This window comes from Hyla sarda, chromosome 3, assembly GCF_029499605.1.
Source record: "Hyla sarda isolate aHylSar1 chromosome 3, aHylSar1.hap1, whole genome shotgun sequence".
In the NCBI taxonomy this organism is placed as follows: domain Eukaryota; kingdom Metazoa; phylum Chordata; class Amphibia; order Anura; family Hylidae; genus Hyla; species Hyla sarda.
Window position 1 is genome coordinate 263,481,521 of NC_079191.1, and position 16,712 is coordinate 263,498,232.

The following is a 16,712-nucleotide window of genomic DNA, read 5'->3' on the forward strand; positions in this document are numbered from 1 at the left end:
TCAGCTCGCCATACGAGAGATAGGATCTTCTGGAGAATTTTTGTAACTTAGAGGTCCCTTATGTATTTTATCTCATTGACATATACAATTGGGAGGTGGTCACTGGGTATAAAGTTATACATCTGGGTACTAATACCCTGCATGCAACATATGTTTTAGAGGGAGTAAAACTGGAAAAAGCACTGGTGTACTTCTTGATGATAGACTATAGAACAGCATGCAATTATCAAGCAGCTGCTTCAAAGGCCAGCAAGATATTATCATGTATCAAAAAGGCATGGACATAAAATTATCATTGTATAAAGCATGGCCTCAACTGGAATATGCTGTTCAGTTTTGGGCACTGGTTCATAGAAAGGATGTCCAGGAGCTGCAAAACGTACATGGCGTACAACTAAACTAATAAGGGTCATGGAGAATCTTAGTTATGATGAATATTAAAAGAATTTAATTTATTTAAGGGTGAAAATTATTAACTTATATAAGTACAGTGGTCCCTCAACATACGATGGCAATTTGTTCCAAATGAACCATAGTTACTTGAATCCATCGTATGTTGAGGGATCCATGCAATAGTAATATAGAATGCTATACTCACGTGTCCCCCCGCTCCGGACCATCACCACTGCCCTGACTCGTCGCTGTCATCATGTCCTCAGGGTGTCCCTGCCGCTCCGTTCTATCACCGCTGCCCTGGATTGTCACTTTCCATTGCCGCCATCCCGTCACTACGCCCGCCGCACCTATTAGATGATGGGACAGCTACGCTGCTGGATAACCGTTTATGCAATGGCCCCGACATACAAAAGCATTGCATGTTGATGCTGCCTTCTCAGAGGCCATCGTATGTTGAAATTATCGTATGTGGGGGCCATCTTAGTCGGGGCATCACTGTGTACAAATGGAACATACAAAATATATAGGAAAAATTCTCAGGGTAAAACTGCTTTAAAAGACATGGGGACACTCCCTCTTCCTGGCGAAAAAAAGTTTAAATCTCCAGGGGCAACAAAGCCTTCTTTACCATAAGTGAAAATGTATGGAACAGTCTACCTCAGGAACGTGTCAGAGCAAAAACAGTAGAGGGCTTCAAAACAGGCTTAGATACATTTTAAGAACAAAAAAACATTAATGCATATGTAGAAATATAGAATCACTTCCCCTCCTCTTAATCAACCAATACCCCTTCCCACTCTTCTCCTTGGTTGAACCTGATGGACAAATGTGTTATTTAAATGGTACTACGTAATGTTTTCATGCACTCTTATGTCTGTTTCAGGGTTGATATGTTCCTATGATTAAACTCAGCAATGACAGGGCTCACTGAAGAACAGTGCCTTCAGATGTACCTACCCTTGGCGGTGTGCAGACTTCAGGTCTACGGTACACCTGTAATCTGGAAACAGCCGAGGGCAGGGCCATCTAGAAAAACACTGTGCCTCTAAGGTGATCCGAAAACACCAAGCAGCTTCAGGGCTAAGGCCAGGGCTATACTGTGATTATTTGTTGTACTACACAACTGATTTTGAGCATACACCCAGCTGCTTGGTAATGCACAGTTCCCATGGTGGACTACGGCCCGGAGCAGGCAGTGACCTCTAATTGGTGTTGTGTCCACAGTGCAACCTTGCCAGGAGGGCCTTTTGGTTAAAAGAGTTAGTGGCATGTAGCACCTCTTTGTTCTTTTTGCTCTCTTCTCTTTCCTTAGTGCTAGACATTAAACAGAGCATGTGTTAAAAAATTGGATGCAAAACCAATGGGTACCATATTTCCCCTTTGGAAAGGTTACAGTAGTAATAGAAAACATAAAAAGATTGTATCCATGCAGGTTAAAAAACAACTCCCTGATATCACTAAAGCTAATATAGATAAATATCTACAAAATAATTTTATGTGTTTGTTCCATGGCGAATGGTCTATATTTGGTTTAACGGCTTTTTTGGTATTGGGTTATCTATATGCTTAAAAATCTTTAATATAAATTATCTGGAAAAATAAAATACTGTTACACATTAGGTCCCTTTTTGAATCCAATCCTGGTATTGACTAATTAAAAAATGTGTGTGACAGCTGCAGTACACAAGATTGCACACAACTCAGTGCATTGTTTAGACTGCAGCTGTAGTTTTATGGTCAAAATCTATTATTTAGTGCTACAAATAAAAAATCTGTGTAACCCTGACCTAAGCCCTGAAGCTGCTGGGTGAATCTAGATCCCTGGAGAACAGTGCTTCCAGATGGCGCTATCCTCGGCTGTGTGCAGACGACAGGTATATGGTACGAAAGTAGCACCGCATGAAAGCACGGTTCTTCTCTGGTGATCCAGATACACCCAGCAGCTAGACAATATACTGTTTCTGTGGTAGGCATAATGCAGGCAATGCACCGGCATATGGTTAAACACTCTAATTTGTGTTGTGCAAACAACATTGTCTCTTCTCTGCATTGGCCTTAGTCCTGAATGTTAAACAGAGCCTTGTGTTCAAGAATTAATGCAAAGCCTAGGGGCCCATCATTTTTTACTTTGGACAGGTTAAATTGGTAAACATAAAAAAGGTTGCAGATCCTACTGCCTTAAAGGAGATCTTCGGGATAGAAAAACTTATCCCCTATCCCAAGGATTTGGTATAAGTGTCAGATCGCGGGGGGCCAACTGCTGGGACTCCCCGTGATCTCCCACCCGGCACCCCTCTTGAATGGGGTGCGTGGACCACTGCACAAAGCAATGGCTGATATGCCCCCTCAATGCATCTCTATAGGAAAGCTGGTGCGCTGTACTCAGGAATCTCCGGCTCCCCCATAGAGCTGCATGTAGGGAAATTGTCAGTCATCGATTGCTTCGGTGGTCAACACACTCCATTTAGAAGGAGAGCAGATCGGACCCCCGCAATCTGACACTTATCCTCTATCCTTGGGATAGGGGATAAGTTTTTTCTATCCTGGAGTACTCCTTTAATATGTTGTGATATGGAAGCAAGAATATATAAGTGAATTCTGGGCATGCTTATTGTAAGGGAGTTTAGAAAAGCGGTTTTCCCTTAAGAAACTGAAATGGTGGCCATATTAGTTGCCATTGTACATATCTAAATTTTGCTGTAACTTTTTCCCCATCAAGGATATCCATTAACTATCCACAGGGACCCTCATCGATCACAAAGTCAGGAGTCCCACATTACCCTAGTTGAATACAGCATCAGTCAGACACGCACACTGCTATTCCAGTCATCTCTATGAGACTGATGAAGATAGCAGAGTCCAGTTTTTGCCATTCTGTGATTAGGTGATTTGTTCTATATGAAAAAACTCATACTTACCTGCGTGGAATTAAATGTATGATTATGGTAAAGATGATGTAGTAGATATATACTATTATATAGTTTGTTGGACTGCTAGCTTTTGTGGATGACTTAAAAAAAACTGTTACAAATCATTTTTAACAACTTTACAGCTTAAAGGGGCTATCCAGGAATAGAAAAACAGAGCTATTTTTTTTTTCCAACAACAGCACCACACCTGTCCTCAGGTTGTGTTTTGTATTGCAACTTTTGCTGAATTACCATACCACACAGTCTCTTGTGCTCCCTCTGATGTCTGAAAGCTTCCCGCTGTGTGTTGGGCCTAATTGTGTGATTGCTTGCATTTGTTCCTTACACCTAGAGATGAGCGAACTTACAGTAAATTCGATTCGTCATGAACTTCTCGGCTCGGCAGTTGATGACTTATCCTGCATAAATGAGTTCAGCTTTCAGGTGCTCCGGTGGGCTGGAAAACGTGGATCCAGTCCTAGGAAAGAGTCTCCTAGGACAGTATCCACCTTTTCCAGCCCACCGGAGCACAGGAAAGCTGAACTCATTTATGCAGGATAAGGCATCAACTGCTGAGCCGAGAAGTTTGTGACGAATCGAATTTACTGTAAATTCGCTAATCTCTACACACCGTTAGCATTTCCCCTTGTGAGTCCCTGTGAGGGTTGGAATGGATACCTTCATTGCTTGTGGTCTACTTTTTCAGACGTGTGCACACTTCTACCAGATGCCAATAGTATATTGTGAACTCTTGACAGCATGTTTGTGTGGGGAATTTTTGTGGGGGGCAGTTACTGTTGGGGTGGGAGTGGGACGGTGTGGGCTGTTTACTTGTGGTTTTTGTGGATAAATTGTTTTGAAAAAGCCTAATAAAAACTATCTGATTTAAAACAAAAAACAAAAAAAAACAATACCCAATACAATACACACAACCTAATGACAGATGTGATGCTGTTTTTGAAAGAAATCTGATGTTTTTCTAATGTAACAAAACATGTGACTACCTGACATTGTCTATTTATCTGTAATATAGATGTTTTCTTAATGATATAAAACACATAAATAACCACAGAGAAGACACTGTCTTTTTTATATAACCAAATCACTAGGTAAATACATTCTTGCAGCAGCAGATTCCTTTTAAAACAGACACATTGCATAATTTTTGTTCCTGGGTGGAGATGTTACACCTCTCGACCTCTTAGTAATGCACGGTAAAAATGTACAAAAGGCGAATGTAAGCTGTCAGATTTACACACAAGGCAAACCAAGCACAATGAGTGGAAAGGCTAAAAGATCATTGGGACTTGTTGGAGCACCTTTCTCCAAGGGCCAGGTGAGTGTATTCCCACAAGTTATACTATTTGGGCATGTTACTTCAACTACCTAGGCAGAAATAGAAGCCCAGGCAGATTACATTAATAATTTACCTAACAAATTTTGGTCTGGATAATTAAGTTATTATTTCTTACATTGCATTAATAAAATTAAGGTTGCTCGAGAACCATTTCCGATGTTGCCATCAGCACAAAACTATGGGGGGCATATTCAAAAACGAGTGAATTGTATACTAATATAATCTTAATAATTTTTTCCGTTATTGTCTGTATTTTCAAAGGTCTCTGCAATAGTCTTGGATAATTGACAGGGTTAATTTTAATGTAATTTTTTTTTTTTCGCACCCAAATTTTTATGCAATTTAAAATACTAATCAGACCTGGATCATGACAGACTTCATCACAGCTTTTCACAGTAAAGAAGCATGTAGCAACCAGGAAATAGGAGGAAAATTAAGTAAGCAGTTCCAGCTCACATTGCAGGAACAATTGTTCTTCACATATTGGAACAATTTAGAATAAAATCAATCTAATGCTGTTAGCAGTCAGGGACTTAAAGGGATACTCCGGTGGAAAACGTTTTTTTTTTTTTTTTTTTTAAATCAATTGTTGCCAGAAAGTTAAACAGATTAGTAAATTATTTCTATTAAAAAAAAATCTTAATCCTTCCAGTACTTATTAGCTGCTGAATACTACAGAGGAAAGTATTTTCTTTTTCGAACACAGAGCTCTCTGCTGACATCATGACCACATTGCTCTCTGCTGACATCTCTGTCCATTTTAAGAACTGTCCAGAGTAGGAGGAAATCCCCATAGAAAACATATGCTGCTCTGGACAGTCCCTAAAATGGACAGAGATGTCAGCAGAGAGTAGAGAAGATTAAGATTTTTTTTAATAGAAGTCATTTACTAATCTGTTTAACTTTCTGGCACAGGTTGATTTAAAAAAAAAAAAAAAAAAAAAATTTTCCACCGGAGTATCCCTTTAAGTTTATCAACTGATGTGAGCTTACCATCTACCAGTAGTGAAATGCAAACCTGCCCACCATCTAAACACCATATTGGTGTCCACTTGTCTAATAAGGTTCGATGTGGATAAATGTTAACTTATGCATCTGGATACCCTGTAACTGGTTACCCTGTAACCTGAATGTATTAGGGGAATAGAATTGGGACAGTCACTTGAAGAGAAGAATCTGGGTGTACCTGTTGATCATAGACTACAAAACAGCATGCAATGTCAAGCAGCTGTGTCTAAGGTTAGTAGGATATTTTAAGGAATGGACTTATGGGACAGGGACCTAACGCATTATAAAGCATTGGTACAACCTCCCTTGCATTTTGCTGTTCAGTTTTTGGAACCAGTTTATAAACAGAATATCCTGGAGCTGGAAAAGGTGCAGAGGTGCGCCACTAAAGTAATAAGGTGTATGGAACAGTAAAAGATTAAAAGAATTACATTAGTTTAGTCTTGAGAAGAGACCTTTAAGGGGTGATATGATCAGTTGTGATGAGCGGCAGGGGCCATATTCGAATTTGTGATATTTTACAACTATATGGACGAATATTGGGGGACATTTATCAATGTTTGCTTATGTATTCCTTTTTTTTAATAATTTATTCTTTACTTTTTTTTTGCTTATGTGTGACTTATTTAAGCCTGTTGCTAAATTTCTTTCACGTAACCAATTTTTTCTTTTTTACTTTGGTAGTAGCTTTTTCTGCTCCATGTTTGAGCTGGAGTAAATTTAGTCAATTTTGAACCTTTTTGCGCAGTTGCGACTGTTGCAGTTAATGAATACCAGACTACCCGTAATCCATTTTAAAATTATTACTACATAGTTAAGTTTTGGAAAACTTGCTTTTCTCGCTTTCCAGTCAAAATGTCGCACGAAAAATCGCGTAGTCGCAGGTGCGACATTTGTGTGACATTTTTAGTTAAAAAAAAAATTCCAATGCGAAAATTCGTAATGAAATTCGCATAGTGCGCATGCGCAATTATATATTCCACCTAAAAGAAGGGAGGGATCAGTGTCCAGTCTGGAAGTGCCAATATTCGCATAAATTCGCAGTAAAAAAATGAATATTTGTCATTACGAATATATATCACTATATTCTAAATATTTGCGAAATTCTTAATTTAGAATATAAATGGTTCATACAAAAAATATGGGGGAAAACTGTCCCAGGTAAACCCCCTGAAAAGACAAGGGGGCACTTCCCACTTCCTCTATCTGGAGAATAAAAGGTTTAGTCTTCAGAGGCGACAAGCCTTATAGAACATAAGAATTGGGAATTTATAGAAAAGTCTACCTTACAGCAAAAAGAGTTGAGGGCTTCAGAACAGGCAGATACATTCTTAGAACGCAATAACATTAATGCATGTGTACAAATATATCATCCCATTCCCTCCTTACATCCACTCATTCCTCTTCCCTTTATTTATCTCCCGTCACTCGTTGATCTTGATGGACGTGTGTCTTTTGTTTTTTAACCGTGTAACTACTAATTTGGTATGTCCTCTGAGGATGAATCAACTGACTGATTTTGATGGTGTGAGTAAAAAATTTATAAAATAAATAAAAAATCTGACTATTTTACGCTGTGACAACCACTAAAAAAATGGTCCCAGCTATGTATAACATAAAGAGGTTTTAGCTCTGTTGCCCTGGCATACCTTTTTTAAATCATAGGTAAATCTGCATGTAGATTTCAAAGTGCTATGCTTAGTCAGCTGCTCATTGTGCCACATTTATTAAAGGGGTACTCCGGTGCTTAGACATCTTATCCCCGATCCAAAGGATAGGGGATAAGATGCCTGATCGCGGGAGTCCCGCCGCTGGGGACCCCCGTGATCTTGCACGCGGTACCCCGTTTATAATCAGTCCCCGGAGCGTATTGGCTCCCGGTCCGATTACCGGTGACCACAGGAGCGGAGGCGTGTGACGTCACGCCTCCGCCCCCGTGTGACGTCACGCTCCGTCCCACAATGCAAGCCTATGGGAGGGGGCGTGATAGCTGTCTATTGAGGGGCGGAGCATGACGTCACACGGGGGCGGAGGCGTGACGTCACACGCCGTCGGCCCTGTGGCCGCCGGTAATCAGACCCGGAGCGAACACGCTCCGGGGACTGATTATAAACGGGGTGCCGGGTGCAAGTTGACGGGGGGTCCGCTGCGGCGGTACTCCTGCGATCAGGCATCTTATCCCCTATCCTTTGGATAGGGGATAAGATGTCTAAGCACCGGAGAACCCCTTTAAATGGGTACTCCCCTGGAAAACATGTCTTTTTTTTGCATCAACTGGTGCCAGAAAGTTAAACAGATTTGTAAATTACTTTTATTTAAAAATCTTAATTCTTCAAGTACTTATCAGCTGCTGTATGTTCCAGAAGAACATAAAAATTACCTTTCAGTCTGACCACAGTGCTCTCTGCTGACACCTCTGTCCATTTTATGAACTGTCCAGAGCAGGAGAGGTTTGCTATGGGGATTTGCTCCTACTCTGGACAGTTCCTAAAATGGACAGAGGTGTCAGCAGAGAACACTGTGGTCAGATAGAAAGGAAATTCAAAAAGAAAAGAAATTCCTCTGGAACATACAGCAGCTAATAAGTACTGGAAGGATTACGATATTTAAATAGAAGTAATTTACAAATCTGTTTAACTTTCTGGCACCAGTTGATTTAAAAAAACATTTTTTCCAGTGGAGTGCCCCTTTAAGATGTTTGTGCCTCTAGATCCAACTAATTCAACAGCAGTAAGATTTTACTTTTTTTAATCAACTGGTGCCAGAAAGTTAAACAGATTTGTAAATCACTTCTATCAAAAAATCTTAATCCTTCCAGTCCTTTTTAGGGGCTGTATACTAAAGAGAAATCAAAAAAAGAAATGCATTTAATCTGATGTCATGACCACAGTGCTCTCTGCTGACCTCTGCTGTCCATTTTAGGAACTGTCCAGAGCAGGAGAAAATCCCCATAGCAAACATATGCTGCTCTGGACAGTTCCTAAAATGGACAGCAGAGGTCAGCAGAGAGCACTGTGGTCATGACATCAGAGAAATCCGAAAAAAAAGCATTTCCTCTGTAGTATACAACCCATAAATTGTATTGGAAGGATTAAGATTTTTTTAATAGAAGTGATTTACAAATCTGTTTATCTTTCTGGCACCAGTTGATTTAAAAAAAAAAATAAATAAATAAAAAAAAAAAAATAAAAAATAAAGGTTTCCACGGGAGTACCCCTTTAAGACTGAAGTGTGAAATGCTGGTATTACAATGTTTGTTCCTATTAACATACCTCAAAGGGCTTCAACAAAGGAGAGGAACTAATGAACTAAGAAAGCAAAACATTTCTGAAAAATCTAGGGGCTTAACAGTGCTAGAAAATAACACGTAAAAGCAATGAATTCTTTTACAGAACAATACGCAAAATTATTTTTATGGGGGAAAAAAAAGTTTATCATCATCATTGCCTAACAAAAAAAAAAAATGAAATCACAAAAAATGGCAAATTGCAAGTTTAACCACAGAAGAATATGTATGTTTAATGTTTTTACACTATTATAAACCTGGTGTACAAAATGATCGAAAATTCATACTTAAAATATTGTGGGCTTCAAATAGCTCATGCATTAAGTTTGAAAAACTGTTGTAAATGCTTAAAGCATAAAGAAAAAATATTTTTTGCGTTAAGGAGTGTTAATGTTTTGCGTTAAGGAGTACCTCTCATGATCTTGTTAAATTTCATAATCCTCCCACATTACTGCCCCTATCATGATAAACCACCCCTGCCTTTATTTATATCATTTGTTAGTTTTCTACCTTGATATATATTGCTCTGTATTTTCTGCTCAGTCTCAGTCAGATTAACAGACTGGAAAGGGGCATTTTCCTCTGTAGCAAACAGCTGCTAAAAAGTACTGAAAGGATTAAGATTTTTTTTAATAGAAGTCATTTACAAATCTGTTCGAGGAAGCTTTTCCTTTAAAACGACTTTGGAAAAAGCTCTTTTATTTATACATGATGGCATCCAATCATAGTTTTTCTCTGTAAATATATAGTTCTTGTACGGAATAAAATTATGACTGTGAATGCTCACATAACATAACAAAGCAATTCCTCAGTCAATATAACTACTATCTAAGGCTCTTTAAGGCTACTTTAGAAAATGTAAACCAATGTATCAGATATTACTGATATGTGTAATTCACAGAATTTAGGAGAAGTTTCTTGGAGAGAAGATTGCTTAGGCATTAGCACCTCTCCACTGATATCTATAGGGCTGGATTTTTGAAACCATGTAAATAAATGAGTAAGTAGCTTTTTTTTTTTTTTAGATTATCAGGAATTGTAGCTGCCTTACATAAAGTCAAGCTTGCTGCATGCGAAAGAAAATATGCTATAGTAGAGAACTGTCACTAGAAAGTAGTCAGCTCCAACCAATCACATTAAATATTCAGGGAGGTGTGTCAGTGACATACCTTTTCTGTGAAAAACACCAGAACAAGTTCATCCTCTATAGCCTTCTGCATCTGTCTAAGGTATCGGAATGGGGCTTACAGGATCCATGCACACATTGCAGAAACAATATCATACAGCTGTATGAAATAAGTTTTCGTAAAAATGATATAAAACCCCCAAAGTAATGAGTGTCAAGAAATGAGGTTTCTGATTCCCCCAACATATGAACTTAATTTTTAAAGGAGAGATTTAATATGTTTAAAACTTAGCTTACCTGTCACCAAACTAAACTTTTAATATATTGTTGCTTATGTAATTATAAGACACTTTGCTATTTACTTGCTGTTAAAATTCTCAACCTTTATATGTTTTAAAAAATATATGTTTTTAATTGACAAAAATGGCCACTAGGTGGCTCTGTTCTGTTCCCTGCGCAAATCAAACAGTTAGTTTGGTCTCCTCCCGGCCTGGCAGGAGATCAAAATTTAAGAAGTGCGTGCAGGGCATGGCGAGGCATATTTCTCACAGGCTTCAGTGACGTCTCGTCTGCTAGGTAACACCCACTTTCTCCTGCCGGGAGCTCACACAATGTGAGCAAGGGGAAAGGCATAATACAGAGCTTTTTAACCCCTTAAAGGGGTACTCCGCCCCTAGACATCTTATCCCCTATCCCCTAAGATGTCAGATCGCCACGGTGCCGCTGCTGGGGAGCCCCGGGATCCCCGCTACGGCACTGCGCTATCATTACAGCACAGAGCGAGTTCGCTCTGCACATAATGACGGGCAACACAGGGGCTGGAGCATCGTTACATCACGGCTCCACCCCTCATGACGTCACGGTTTCAAAACAAGTCTATGGGAGGGGGCACAGCGGTCGTCACGCCCCCTGCCATAGACTTGCATTAAGGGGACGGGCCGTGATGTCACGAGGGGCGGTGCCATGACGTCACGCGGCTCTGTCCCCTGTATCGCCCGTCATTACGCACAGAGCGAACTCGCTCTGTGCTGTAATGATAGTGGGGTGCCACAGCGGGGATCCCGGGGCTCCCTAGCAGCGGCACCGCGGCGATCTGACATCTTATCCCCTATCCTTTGGATAGGGGATAAGATGTCTAGGGGCGGAGTAGCCCTTTAAGGACTTAGCCCTTTTTCACCTTAAGGACTCGGCCATTTTTTGCAATTCTGACCACTGTCACTTTAAACATTAATAACTCTGGGATGCTTTTAGTTATTATTCTGATTCCGAGAATGTTTTTTCGTGATATATTCTACTTTAACATAGTGGTAAATTTTTGTGGTAACTTGCATCCTTTCTTTGTGAAAAATCCCAAAATTTTATGAAAAAATTGAAAATTTAGCATTTTTCTAACTTTGAAGCTCTCTGCTTGTAAGGAAAATGGATATTCAAAATAAAAAAAATTTTGGTTCACATATACAATATGTCTACTTTATGTTTGCATCATAAAATGTATGAGTTTTTACTTTTGGAAGACACCAGAGGGCTTCAAAGTTCAGCAACAATTTTCCAATTTTCACAAAATTTTCAAACTCACTATTTTTCAGATACCAGTTCAGTTTTGAAGTGGATTTGAAGGGTCTTCATATTAGAAATACCCCATAAATGATCCCATTATAAAAACTGCACCCCTAAAGTATTCAAAATGACATTCAGTCAGCGTTTTAACCCTTTAGGTGTTTCACAGGAATAGCAGCAAAGTGAAGGACAAAATTGACAATCTTCATTTTTTACACTCGCATGTTCTTGTAGACCCAATTTTTGAATTTTTACAAGTGGTAAAAAGTAGAAAATTTTTACTTGTATTTGTAGCCCAATTTCTCGAGTAAGCACATACCTCATATGTCTATGTAAAGTGTTCGGCGGGTGCAGTATAGGGCTCAGAAGGGAAGGAGCGACAAATGTTTTTGGGGGGCATGTCACCTTTAGGAAGCCCCTATGGTGCCAGAACAGAAAAAAAAACCTACATGGCATACCATACCATTTTGGAAACTAGACCCCTCGAGGAACATAATAAGGGGTAAAGTGATCCTTAATACCCCACAGGTGATTCACGACTTTTGCATATGTAAAAAAAAAAAAAAAATCCTAAAATGCTTGGTTTCCCAAAAGTTTTACATTTTTTAATTGGGTAATAGCAGAAAATACCCCCCAAAATTTGAAGCCCAATTTCTCCCGATTCAGAAAACACCCCATATGGGGGTGAAAAGTGCTCTGCTGGCGCACTACAGGTCTCAAAAGAGGAGTAGTCACATTTGGCTTTTTGAAAGCAAATTTTGCTCTGGGGGCATGTCGCATTTAGGAAGCCCCTATGGTGCCAGAACAGCAAAAAAAAAACACATAGCATACTATTTTGGAAACTAGACCCCTCGGGGAATGTAACAAGCGGTAAAGTGAACCTTAATACCCCACAGGTGTTTCACGACTTTTGCATATGTAAAAAAAAAAAAAATTCCTAAAATGCTTGGTTTCCCAAAAGTTTTACATTTTTTAATTGGGTAATAGCAGAAAATACCCCCCAAAATTTGAAGCCCAATTTCTCCCGATTCAGAAAACACCCCATATGGGGGTGAAAAGTGCTCTGCTGGCGCACTACAGGTCTCAAAAGAGGAGTAGTCACATTTGGCTTTTTGAAAGCAAATTTTGCTCTGGGGGCATGTCGCATTTAGGAAGCCCCTATGGTGCAAGGACAGCAAAAAAAAACACATAGCATACTATTTTGGAAACTAGACCCCTCGGGGAATGTAAGAAGCGGTAAAGTGAACCTTAATACCCCACAGGTGTTTCACGACTTTTGCATATGTAAAAAAAAAAAAAAAATCCTAAAATGCTTGGTTTCCCAAAAGTTTTACATTTTTTAATTGGGTAATAGCAGAAAATACCCCCCAAAATTTGAAGCCCAATTTCTCCCGATTCAGAAAACACCCCATATGGGGGTGAAAAGTGCTCTGCTGGCGCACTACAGGTCTCAAAAGAGGAGTAGTCACATTTGGCTTTTTGAAAGCAAATTTTGCTCTGGGGGCATGTCGCATTTAGGAAGCCCCTATGGTGCCAGGACAGCAAAAAAAAACACATAGCATACTATTTTGGAAACTAGACCCCTCGGGGAATGTAACAAGCGGTAAAGTGAACCTTAATACCCCACAGGTGTTTCACGACTTTTGCATATGTAAAAAAAAAAAATTATAATTTTTCCTAAAATGCTTGTTTTACCAAAAAAATAACATTTTTAAAAAGGGTAATAGCATTTTTTCCTCCTTGCCTTTAAAAAATCATAACTCTTTCAATTGTGCACCTAAAAATCCATATGATTGCTTATTTTTTGCGCCACCAATTCTACTTTGTAATGGCATCGGTCATTTTGCCCAAAAATCTACGGCGAAATCGGAAAAAAAATCTATGTGAGACAAAATTGAAACAAAAAACGCCGTTTTGTAACTTTTGGGGGCTTCCGTTTCTACGTAGTACATTTTTCGGTAAAAATGACACCTTATATTTATTCTGTAGGTCCATAAGATTAAAATGATACCCTACTTATATAAGTTTGATTTTGTCGTACTTCTGGAAAAAATCATAACTACATACAGGAAAACTAATACGTTTAAAATTGTCATCTTCTGACCCCTATAACTTTTTTATTCTTCCGTGTATGGGGCGGTGTGAGGGCTCATTTTTTGCGCCGTGATCTGACGTTTTTAGCGGTACCATTTTTGCATTGATAGGACTTATTGATCGCTTTTTATTCATTTTTTCATGATATAAAAAGTGACCAAAAATGAACTATTTTGGACTTTGGAATTTTCTTGCGCGTACGCCATTGACGGTGCAGTTTAATTAATTATATATTTTTATAACTCGGACATTTCCGCACACGGCAATACCATATATGTTTATTTTTATTTACACTGTGTTTTTTTTTTTTATGGGAAAAGGGGGGTGATTCAAACTTTTAATAGGGAAGGGGTTAAATGATCTTTATTCACTTTTTTTTCACTTTTTTTTTTTGCAGTGCTATAGCTCCCATAGGGACCTATAACACTGCACACACTGATCTATTACATTGATCACTGGTTTCTCATAGGAAACCAGTGATCGATGATTCTGCCACTTGACTGCTCATGCCTGGATCTCAGGCATGAGCAGTCATTCGGCGATCGGACAGCGAGGAGGCACAGGTAGGGATCCTCCAGCTGTCCTGTAAGCTGTTCGGGGTGCCGCGATTTTGCCGTGGCTATCCCGAACAGCTCCCTGAGCTAACCGGCATGCTTTCGCTTTCACTTTAGATGCGGCGTTCAACTTTGAACGCTGCGTCTAAAGGGTTAATAGCGGGCGGCACCGTGATCAATGCCGCGCGCTATTAGCCACAGGTCCCGGCCGTTGTTAGAGGCCGGGCCCGACCCGCTATGAAGTGGGGCCACGCCGTGGCCCCACGTTATAGATCGGGAGTGGACACATGACGTACCGGTACGTCATGTGTCCTTAAGGAGTTAATCCAAGGGAGCGGGCTGACTCACAATTCCACCACAAAGATTCGTATTCAAACATCTTCCAAGAGCAACTTCCCCCAACAATCCAGTAGCAATTTGGTGTTGAGAAATGCTGATGAAGGCACCATCTCATGAGGCAAAAGTGATAACTTAAAGGCTCTGTTAATAAAACATTGAAATTTGGCAAAGAAACTCCCAAGATCTCAAGCACATTGAAAACCTGTGAACAATCTCCAAAAAGTGGGTGGACAAACAAAAGCACAGAAATTGTGATAAACTCCAAGCACTAGACAAGAATGGGAAGCCATCAGTCAAGATTTGGCCCATTAGTGGTTATTCCGCATGCCAGATCAAATTGCAAAAATTCTTGAAACAGAAAGGTTAACACTGTAAATATTAAATATTAGCTTGATGTGATTCTGAATAAAATAAATATGAAAATATATTTTTTTGGAAATGCCTGAAATTATACTTCATTATATAATAAAAACAAATGACTAAAAGATGTAAAAACACTGAAGCCGCAAACTTTGGGAAAACCAAAATTTGTGTTATTCTCCAAACTTTTGGCCACGACTGTAGATATTGTTTCAGTTGCAGAAATTTGTGAAACAAATCTGTCACGTGTAAATTCACTAAATATCCTTCCAAATGCTTTCAGGTGAAAGAAAGTAAAGAATTGTGTATGTATTCAGTATATGCCACACAATTCTAGCCAAGTATAGATCCAGTGTGGCCGCAGGTTTTAAGGGACATCTGTAGTGTAAAATAACTTATCCTCTATCCAAAGGATATTATAGATCACGGGGAGTCTGGGAGCTGGGATCCCCGCGATCTCCTGTATGGGGCTCCGGCATTCCTAACTTAGGGGATGAGTTATTTTACACTACAGATGTCCTGTAACTGCTAAATTTATTCCAAAAGAGTGTTATATTGAAATACATTTAGCGAATGTTGTATATGTTGGGACCCCTTTACCCTAACAGTACTGAAAAGCACAGAAAACTTTTCAGCTGAACAACTAGATGCAATGAAAAATAGTATAGGTACAGTATACAGTTGCTACATAATGGTAATGGGTACAGGTTTGGCAGACTACTTCAAAGTGTCCTGCTGAACACCAAATTAATCCAGTCTCAGTATACACACATATCCATATACTTAGAATTGTAGAAACAGGTGGGTACATTTTATCATTATTATATATTATTATGTCAAGTGTCACAAGAATACAATTGATTCATGTTGTGTTCTGTTTCTGTTACCAATAACCCCCTTATGAATCACATATATCTTCCTTACATAAGACTTTATTATTTTTTTCTTTATTAAGCCAAGAGGTGGAGTGGAAGAAGGTCCAATATATATAAGAAGATCTGGGTTAATTGAAAAACTAAAGGAGCTTGGTAAGATATTAAGACTGGTTTATATTTATTTGACATTTTTAATAACATTAATATCATAAAATGGAGAATATATATAAATTAACTTGCCATACCATTTAGCTGGAAAACTATGACATTGTGGGTAAAGAGACAAAAAGTGGCAGAGGTGAGGCAAAAAACTGCAACAGCTGGGTTCAAACAGCGTTCCATTTGCCGACATATTTACTTTTATTTGGCAGGTTTTTATTACCGTATATACTCGAGTATAAGCCGACCCGAGTATAAGCCGAGACCCCTAATTTCAACCCAAAATCCCAGGAAAAGTTATTGACTCGAGTATAAGCCTAGGGTGGGAAATACCTCATCCCCCCCTGTCATCATCCAGACCCGTCATTAACATCCTCATCATCCCCTTGTCATCATCCCACACATCCCCCCTTCATCATCCCCTTGTCATCATCCCACACATCCCCTTATCATCCCACACATCCCCCCTTCATCATCCCCTTGTCATCATCCCACACATCCCCTTATCATCCCACACATCCCCCCTTCATCATCCCCTTGTCATCATCCCACACATCCCCCCTTCATCATCCCCTTGTCATCATCCCACACATCCCCTTATCCCACACATCCCCCCTTCATCATCCCCTTGTCATCATCCCACACATCCCCTTATCCCACACATCCCCCCTTCATCATCCCCTTGTCATCAT

General features: G+C 39.5%; 1 protein-coding gene across 4 annotated transcripts in view; it reads left to right on the top strand.

The window, feature by feature from the left end:
* Positions 1–16,712, top strand: part of ARG1 (arginase 1) — a 138,737-nt gene that overhangs the window by 105,223 nt on the left and 16,802 nt on the right. For 3 of the 4 annotated variants that reach the window (XM_056563309.1, XM_056563310.1, XM_056563311.1), the window contains one exon: positions 15,942–16,014. In XM_056563309.1, the coding sequence (XP_056419284.1) occupies positions 15,942–16,014 (73 nt within the window). Of the gene's footprint in view, positions 1–4,555; positions 4,642–15,941; positions 16,015–16,712 lie in introns of those variants that run through there. The other variant, XM_056563312.1, reaches the window with a different exon arrangement.